We start from the raw sequence: 10,211 nt of genomic DNA on the forward strand, positions 1-10,211 counted from the left end.
GAAAGAGTGGCCGTCCAGGAGGTTGTGGGACCAGGTGTGGGCAGTAGATCCACGCTGTCGCGCGAGGCACCACATAGTTTCCGCTGGCTGCGAACCCCATAGGTGTCACGATCGCAACCCTTACCGATGTGATCGGTGGCTAAAGTCAGGGTGGCGCGCACGTTGCGCAGGATGCAGGGTGCATCACAAAGGTCAAGCCGCGCCGAGGGCAGCAGAGGCTGCGAACCGACGCCGGCAGCGTAATCTACCCTCTCGGGGATTCCTCGCCATCCGGGAGCACACACGCGGTTCACCTTGACCGTTACCATCGCCGGCGCCGACTGCTTCATACCGCAGTCATAAGCGACCACGCTGAGTATATAGTTGTGTGAGCGTTCGTAGTCCAATGGCTCGGTATTGCGGATGGCACCCTCGTTGTCGATAATGAACGGCTGATCGGCGGTGAGGATCTCGTACTTGCAGACATCGCCAAATTTCGGCGTGCAGTCACGGTCGGACGCCTCGACGCGGACCACCTCTTCATAGAGACGTCCCTCGTCCACAGTGCTAACATAGGCCGGCTGAAGAAACTGCGGCGCGTACTCGTTGACGTCAACCACAGTAATATGAACCGTGGCGCTGAAATAAAATTGAAGTGTGCACGTGCATCTCAAGGTCTCTCTTCTCTCCTAGCGCAGATAATGACGTGTCGCAGGATATACGCGTCGCTTGATAAAAGGCCTAGAAAATGTGTAGATTTTTCGAATTCCTATCTCTCCATTTATGCACTCGCAATTCATTTTAATATATTTTCTCGGAAATCTGTGCAATTTTTCAATAAGATTCAAGGGGAATTAAAAAAATTGCAAATGCGCCACGTTGTAATGGAATGGTAAAAATGTTTACTTCCAACTACCAGAAAGATTATTCCGACTATGCCCAGAACGGATTACAACCAAGAATTTCCATTATAATCTCCACAGTGAATTTAAAAGAGCTTATTTCCCCAGTCATAAAGGTTACTTTAATAACTTTTGCATCGAGGTAATTAGCTATTTCACGCTCCCGTAGATACATTTACCTCCGTAATGAATTTAATTGTAATAGTTTTTCGAATTAGCGATAATTTAAACAACACAAAGCAGTGCAGTGCTGTAATAGAAAATTACATCTATATCTTTTTAATATTTCCGTGCTGTCATACCAGAGAAATGCATTTATCCCATGTGCCCGTTGGGAAGGGATTTAAAAGAATTACAGTCAAGCAAATACTGTCGATATATACTTAATGTAAAACATTTATATGGCAGTGTCCACTTGGAGCAATATCGGAAATTTAATACGCGGAGTACAACGGAAAAGTCAATAATGCGATACCGCAGAGACTATACGTGCGAGAGAAAAGGATTGAATTTCTACTCGGAATTGTTTCGTTACCGAAAACACGCGATCAAACACCGAACCGTTCGAATTACGCACTCGGAATCTATTTACGTTTGAAATTTTAGACGACAAAATCAATGCATCGAAAATCCGCCAAATACATCGTAATAATAATAAATAATCGAGGCAACTCCGCTCGATATCCGATTCTTTTATATTAATGTCATAATAACGTGCCGGATGCATCGATATCCTAATTAGAAATTACGACGTGCAATATCGGCGGTTGAAGCATGCGATATCAATCGATCGACATCAGTGTAATTCATTCGGCCGTCGCAACGGCCGAAGTAAAATTTCGTTGTAACATCGTTCGCTTGCCTTGCGTATGAAAAATTCACCGAAATCTTTTATATATAAAAGCGTCGTATGTTGTGTATGTATATACGACATGTTTCACTATTGATCTGGCATTCGTGGCAGTGATTCGGCGAGGTGAGACAGATTTCGAGACGGTTTAGAAACGGAACGGGCATCGCGCTAGTTTTTAGCAGTAAATTATTTTTGCTTTCCTATTTACCCTAATTTTACTCGGATGTAACAAAATTTACCGCAATCGTTATCTAATTGAAAAACAACTGCAACAATGGACTAACCGATATTTTGTAAAAATAGAGAAAATAAACTCTAAAGTTAAAGTGATGGAAAAAATTCATTTATTCTTCGTTTTTACAAAATGTGGATTAGTCCACTGTTGTAGTAAGCTCTTCAATTGTTACCGACATTGTATTCTCGGTACGTGAAATTAAACATTTTACAAATTACTTTTTACATTCACAATTTAAATTTTATATTCGCAACAACACAAATACAAATTATATGTACGATTATAATTATGAATTTTTGCGCTCCCCTAACAAAAGTCAAAGTCACCTGTTTCGGTGTCTCGTATACCTATTCTAGTTTCATAACTCTTGTCTTTCCCCTCGGGTCTACAATACATTTTATTAGCTGTCGCGATCGCGAGCGTAAAAGTTTCATTCCGAGGGACGTGTAATATTTATCGAGGCGAAAGATCGGGAGCAAACGCGAACGGACGCGAGGGAATAGTCGCCAGTTACCGTTTCAGACAGGCGTGAAATCGCACAACTCTCGTAATGAGAAAATTTGTGCACTCTTGGACCGGGAGTTATTTCCTCATTTAGCCGATACATGCTGTAACTATAACGCGCCGCACGACGCGAGCCAAAAAAATTGGCATTGTGCTGGCGCGACGTTATTCGGTGACCCATATTCGCAAAGTGACTTATCATAGACTTTAACTACTGATAAATACAGAGTAAGACGATACGTTTCCGATATGACATTATAAGCCCGCTTTTATCTTTTCAAACATCGGCGCGTGTAAATGATATAGTTCGCGACGATAACGTGTAAGGATAAAGTAAAAATTTATGCGTATGTTACTACAGACACGTAAAGTTTAAATTACGAATGTAACAGATGTAAACATCATGGAATAAAATATTTAATTTCTTGGCTGTAACGAACGTGTCATATTTTTTTGCCATATGATAAACGTAACAAATAAATTTCGTACAAGTATATTTGTTATTCAACGTATTTAGTTAATTTTTAAACTGTAATAAAATATGTGTATCTTTTTTATATAATTAAATAAACTCGGAATTCAATACGATATATTCTAGAAAATAAAAGTTGAGTTGTATTTTAATAATATCTATAAGAGAATTCTATATTATATATCTCGTAGCTCTTGTTATGTAAATTTTTTTTTAACGGAAGTTTACTTCTAAGTACGCAGAAGAAAAAGATAACTACGATGTATGAAGAAAAGTCTGATGAGGTGGAAGTGTACATTTCTACTTAGCTGTTATCTGAGCGCCGAGAGCATCATACGATAGGGAACTTTTTTTTTTCAACGCTAAAGCAATCGCGTGTTGGAGCAGGCTGACTCTCGCAATTATAAACTTAGGTATAGTTCTTCCCCGTATCGTCCATTCCGCTCTACTTTCGTCAAGTTTACTTTATCTCGCAGAAGTTTCCTCGAATGAACGCGCGTTACGTACTCGCTAGACTTAACGAACGCGGATGAAAATTCACGCGACTGCTCTAGCAAAGTGCGAGGGTTGTACCCCACGCCGTGTAAAATGCCAGACACAAGAACGTACTTTTCCGATTGCACTCCATTGCAGCCGACCGCGGCGATGTCGAACTTGTAATTACGACGTTTTTCGCAATTCAGGACCCGGAACGCCCGCAGCTCGGCCATCCCCTTCTCCTTCAGGACAATCTCGAACGGCGCCTCGCCGTGGTGTTTGTTCGCGATGCGGAAGGAGCAAACTTTCGTTCCCAGGGCGCGGATCTGCGGCGTGACCTCGACCAAAGTTTCATTCTCCTTGACCAGGCCGTGATATCCGCTCTCGAGACTCTCCAGGTCCAGTCGTGGAGCTGCGAAAACATATGTATACGACTGATCAGTGGCCGCCAACATTATCTCGTTTGACGTAGAGGCGAGAAAGAGCCGCCTACCCTCAGTTTCCTATTTCGCTATTTCTAACGGAGTCGGCCAGAGTAACCGAAGCTACTCGCGTTACTCGTCGAGAAGCTTTCGGCTCGTTTTTCACACCGTTCTTTTTTTCCGAGAAGACGAATAGTCCGATTTCGCTAACTTTATCTCTCGAGACGGACGGCATTTGGAATGAATTTACGGTCCCTCGTTAAACACGGGGGTTTGAGAAATCGGCATTGAGGTCAGCACGCGCACGAATTTACATAACAGTGTAAGCGTATCATCAATAAAATGCTTGGCACAGACATTGTTATATTGTTCTATGATGATCTTGTCGAGAGATTTATTGATAGACTCTGTCGTACTGTGTTTACGTCGTTATGTAAATTCGTGCTCTTCAATGATGCAGATTCTGTGAATTCACTGCCGTTTTTAACGAAGTTTTAAAAATTAATGGACGAATTCGACGACGGGTGGAAAAATTTAGATAACGTGTGTTTGAGAAAGGTTAGTAAAATCCACCTTTTCCTTCTACTCCTCCTCTACCTCCTCCTACTCGTCCTTCTTCTCTTCCTCCTCTTTTTTTTTTGCTTTCCTTCCGACGTATATAACAAGCGAACTTTTTAATTAAGCACTGAAAAATATTCGGTGCGGGTTACGCGGTTTTATCGCCGAGAGAAAGAGAAGAATTCGAAATTTAGTAGAAATGGGTTAAGTGAAACAAAAGAGGCAGCAGCTCGTTAATTCGTTGTCAACTTCTTCAACGTACGGATAATGAGAAAAGCGTTAAACAACTGTGTAGCGCACATAGAAGAGAAGCGTTCGTTTATGTCCGCAACGGTGGCTCATAATTATGCTGTTAATTGCTAACACTGGTATTTTGAGCCGGTAGTCAACAACTAATATCCTCACGTAAGCTTCTCGACACCTAGTGTGACCCAGAATCACCAGATTACATTTGATGGACAGATTCTGCGACCAGTTTAGAGTGGATTTTTCCTTGACAGAAATTTGAAAGAGTAGACGTGACGGTTTTTCAAGTTTAGATGAGTTAAAATAAAGCGAAAGATTTTAGAAACGATTTAGATCAATAATACTTTGTCTATAAATCTAGATGTTTAATATTACTCGATATAAAGCTATTCTTTAAGAAAAGTTTAAAAAGTAAAAAACCTTATTAATTTTTGATGCTGAAATGAGACATTTTACTATTTTCTTTTATAGATAAAATCAATTGCGGATTTATTAAGGAGTTTAATTACAAAATATCACACAGGTGAAGCATCTCGTAAAAAATATTTCGAAAATACTATTACGACGATTATAACGAAAACTTCAGTGTGAAAATTTAATTTAATGAAATCCGCTATATTAAACTGACGATTCATTTAACATCAGATTTCCATGTTTTCGAGATTATATAATTTTACATATACATTTTACAAGCTGAATAATTATTTATAAGCAGTATCTTTCGCTCTCGGAATCAATTATGAAACATATGCATAATATGCTTTCGATTATCTCGCAATTATCGTTAAACATCGAACGCGTCAAAGCAGACAATTTCTTTTAGAAAAACACTTCCGCGAAATAAAATCATGTATATACCGCGGGATAATACAATTACATTACATTTTGCTAATGATACATGTGTCACGAATTTATAGTACAACAAATACGAGTATGTGTACCAAGCATGACATGGAATATCTACACAAGCAAGAAACTCATGTTATACGCAAGTTGTACACAGAAAGAACGATTTTGCTAAAGTATCTAAAAATTTAAGTAAACGTTAAATCTGAAAATAATTTTTATAAATTATTCAAAATAATTATGTAAGAAACTCAAGACTCCAAAAAGTTTTGACATTTCTAACAGCCAGCTTAAATATTTCACATAACTATTTAATTAATCCAATAATTACTTTCAGATTTATATGTAGTTAAATTTTTAGATACTTTAACAAAATCATCCTTTTATAGGCAAGCAAATATGATTGCACAAAATAAAATTGTTTACAATAAAAATTACAGAAACTATAAGACATTTATCTCGTTTAAACTACCTATTTATTGCACCAATAGACGTTATTGTAACAAATGAAAATTAAACAGGTAACTTGCGTTGCGTTGATACTGCTTAATTAACATCATGTCTCCGGCGGCAATGCCTAAAACTCGATCACATCTCATTAAAATATTCGGCGCAATCGGTGGGACATCTAATTTCAGCGGCCGATAATTGCCGGCTCGCGATCGTTAATTAACTATTCGTATGCGAAATATACTTTGACGTGCGCGGCGTATTATCGTGTCGGTGCATCGGGAACGACGACGATAGCACATTCAATTATTGTGACATGCAAATCCCGCGATGTGGGCCACGCGATATCAATGGTCGCAGAGAAAGCTTCAAATATTGTGAATCGCAGTATCGTGTCGGGTATCGTCTCCGCGTGGCAGTGGCGGCCCTTCTAATCTTAGCGGGGTGGGTGATTAGAGATAATTAACGATTCACCGCTACGCGGGATGCATCCAAATATTTTTAACGCCCGTAACACGATCCTTCTCTCCCTTTTATCTCAAGCGAGAAACGCGACGAGAATATTAAAGTCACATCACTTTACTCTCGTCAGTCTTTGCTCGAAATCAGTCTAATTTTATCCCAGGCTTCTCTCTTTCTCGAATGTGATTCACACCTAATTTGTTATTCCGACAAGCATGACTAATACCGTCATTCGGTGAACGATCGTAATCGAGTCCCGGGTGATATTGCCTGAGGGGTGCGAGCCTCATTCGTGCGAAAAGTGCATTTAATTAAGTAGATGAAGTTGCGTAAGGTTTCCGAAATATCGGCGTGGCACGATATTTAGTGCGCCAAGTATATTGAGAAAAAGATACTTTACAAATTTTATTTGTGGGATATAATATTTATTTCACAAAAATAAATATCCTTATTTAAATACGACCAAAATAAGATTTTCTTTTTAACAACCATCTATTTTCTATGTTTTATGGAAGTGTATATTTCATCATCACAGTTAAATTTTTTTTATAACCAATAAATATCGAAGAAAATATGATAAATAAGATTTGCGTATATTTACTGAATATAAAGATATACTCAAACTATTAAATTTAATTATATTATTTTTATTATATTTAACTATATTATCTTTTATTAAGTAAATATTAATTAAGTAAATGTTTAGTTAATTATTCAAATAAATCTATTAAAATTTAGTACATTTTCTTCTCAATTATCGGCAATTAAATAAAATGAAACTATTACATAAATGAAGATAAAACGTTGTTGACAATGTTGTACGAGAAACGTAAAGTTTTATTAAAGAAACGTTTATACAACTTGTTATCACACGTATTGTAATAAAAAGACGGATCAAAATCGTTATTCTTCGTCTCACAATCAGTAATGTCTTATTTCTACCAATGTAGATTAATTTTAATCTCACTTTAACTTACTCTTTTATTTTTTTCTAATTCCTAGGATTAAAAAAAGATAAAAAGTAAGTTAAGCCAAGATTAAAGTTAATGTATATTGACAGAAATAAACACAAGTGTCATTACAGTGAAAAAATGTTCTGATTAAACTAACAAAAGGACTCTACAAGAATCGCATTTTAGTGAGACGGAACAGAATTTTTGGTCACTGATAATCAGAAATTCTGTTCGTCCTTATCAAAATGTCATTCTTGTTCTTTTGTTAATTTTATCTAGGGTCAACTGTACTCTTAAAAGAGTACAGTGACCCTATAGATAAAATTAATGTACATTTTTTTGAGGTCATACAACTTCTGATTATTAAAATTGTATATTTATAAAATTACATTAATAAGAATTGTCAATAAAAATTATATTCTAAAAATGTTATTTTATTAAATACCAATATTTAACACATAAAAATTTATCCCCTCCTTCCACCTCCAAACATCATCTTTTTTTATAAAGTATACATGTATTCTTTTCTTGTAATTCAGATATAGCAACTCTCGTTTATTCTCATTTGCCTTTATAAGTTTATTGTTTGAATTTCAAGAGTCTAGTCTATTAGTAGAGATTATTGTGGAACCCTATAGGTTAATCAGAATTTTTTTTCAGTGTATCGATTTGTCTACCATCGTGTCTTTTATTGCCATTCATATTTTGTTTACATCAAGTCCAAGACTGTGTAAAAAAGAAAAGTGCAGTTGATCGCTCCGTCAGTTGCGACGCGAGAAGAGAACCGTATTTAACGCGAGCAAAAAAGAGACGACGGCATCGTTATGCTTCTCTTTTAGCGACGGGCAACCTCGTGTCGCATTGACAATGAGACGTATTTCGACAATTCTATCACCGCGTCGCTTATATGAACACGCGAATGAATTTTACCGGCGTCGCCGAAAATTTTGCATAACACGGTTATTCTCGTTGTTCCGCGAATTTGGGCGTGTTAACATGCAACGCGTCGGCAAATCCCGAATTTCTCTCACGGCGCGACGTCGCGCGATTTCGAACGGAATCAACCGGTGCTCCGGCACGACAATTATCTCGGACGCGAAAAATCAAAACGAGCATCGCGACAAATCGATTTCGGCCAAGATTCATAAGATCTCTCAAGTATTCATAAACCGTTCTAATTTCGAAAATTTAATGACCTTAGGTAATATCTTAAGACGCTAATACGACCCTCTAATTGATTCGTAACGTCTTAAGACTGTAAAATATAAAACTGTTAAATATAAGAAACGATTATGAATATCAGCCTCGGAGAACCAAGAAGATTTTACTCCTCCAAAACTTTTTCCAGCGTTCCTTTTAAACACGTCCTCGACACCTTTCCGTTACGTCACGCGGCGGACTCCAGCTGCGTTTCGATATTTACTGTCACTGTTGAAAGCCTATAGTGCACGTGACGTACGCTATAGATTTTCAACACTTGACAGTGAATATTGGAACGCAGTCCCCGTAAGGTTCGTATCGAGAGATATCAACAATCAAGCGCGGTCGACCCGAGCGCGGTCGGTGGTCAATAAACGCGCCGCTTAAAACGAACTCCCCCGCATTTTTTTTTCCTTCTCTCCTCGGGTCCGTTTTCTCGGAGCGGAGATGAAAGAATCGTTCTAGGGTTTAACAGCCGCCTTTTTCTTTCCTCGCCCGTTTCGCGCGGCGGTGGTGGCGGCGTCGGCGGCGGCGGCATATCGACCGGGTGGGCGCAGTGCAACGTTCAACTCGTCGTATTGTATAATACAACGAGAGACGGAGCACAGGCACGCACACGGTCAATGAGATCGCCGTGTAACAGCCACGTCGGGGGGCCGCAGGTGCCTGTTATTACCCGTGTCGCACCTGCGGACCGCCGCGCTGCGTCGCGACGCGGTGCGGCGCGGTGCGGCGCGAGCCCCGACGTCGTCTTCGACGGAGGCGAGGAGAGAGTCGTGATTCGAAGAAACACGCGTGATCAGCGATACTCGCTCGCGAACCAGGTATTACAGACGGAGAATGTAGGGCAACGGCGAAGTCCGGTGGCGGCGAGATACCATCAGGTAGACGGGGAAGGATAAAAAGAGAAAAGACCGAATCACCTCCATGATCGAAGGAGCTCGAAGGTGTCGACTCGAAGGCCGCGGCGATGCTCGCGTGGGTGAGCCCCACGTAAAGGGCCAGCAGCCCGCAGAGCAGCGCGCTCGTCGTTGCCTGCGGCAGCATATTTCCTCCGCTCCTCCTCGTTCTCGTTCTCGATTCTCGTCGTCACAGGATCGTGGCTGCCTGGCCGCGCGCGGCGTGGCTTACGAGGCACCTTTACTACGCGTCCTTATACGCGCTTCTCTCGCTTCACTCTTGACTCTCTCTCGGCGGTGCTAATGTCTCACTCGCGCGCGCACTCCGGAGTACACTTCGCTTTTTAAAGGAGCATCGCCGACTGACTGCACGGGACGGACTCTGTCGCTCGCGCGCGCGCTCGCCTCGCTCGCTCGCTCGTTCGCTCACTCGCACTCGCGACGGCACACCGCACACACAATCGCGGAGTCAATATTTGAGCGGAATATCGATTTGCCGGAGTCAGGAGAGAGAGAGGAGACGTCAGTGCCGATTCTCACCGCGTTGCCCCGAAGCGGCGCTGCCGGCGCCGGCGCGCGCGCGCGCGCGACACCTTAAACCCCGTTTACACGATTTTTCCCCTTCCCGAATACCCGCGTTCTGCGCAAGTTCCAATCCAAGAGTCCAAGACCTCCAAGACCCCCGTGCTGTCTCTCTCTATTCAACCTCCTGAATTTTTTTATTAATATTACCTTTAATAAATATTGTGTAAT

The 10,211-nt window shown here is 40.6% G+C and overlaps 1 protein-coding gene across 1 annotated transcript in view; it reads right to left on the reverse strand.

Annotated features, from left to right (window-relative positions):
* Window positions 1–9,951, reverse strand: part of Cals (calsyntenin 1) — a 16,541-nt gene extending 6,590 nt beyond the window's left edge. Inside the window, 3 exon segments of the mRNA XM_018451583.1 lie at window positions 1–618; window positions 3,555–3,834; window positions 9,483–9,951. The exon segment at window positions 1–618 is cut by the window's left edge and continues 10 nt beyond it. Coding sequence (XP_018307085.1) covers window positions 1–618; window positions 3,555–3,834; window positions 9,483–9,606 — 1,022 coding nt within the window. The 5' untranslated portion in view covers window positions 9,607–9,951.
* Window positions 9,952–10,211: the final 260 nt, after the last annotated feature.

The sequence above is a fragment of the Mycetomoellerius zeteki genome, unplaced genomic scaffold (assembly GCF_001594055.1).
Source record: "Mycetomoellerius zeteki isolate Tzet28-1 unplaced genomic scaffold, Tzet1.0 scaffold312, whole genome shotgun sequence".
NCBI classification, from domain to species: domain Eukaryota; kingdom Metazoa; phylum Arthropoda; class Insecta; order Hymenoptera; family Formicidae; genus Mycetomoellerius; species Mycetomoellerius zeteki.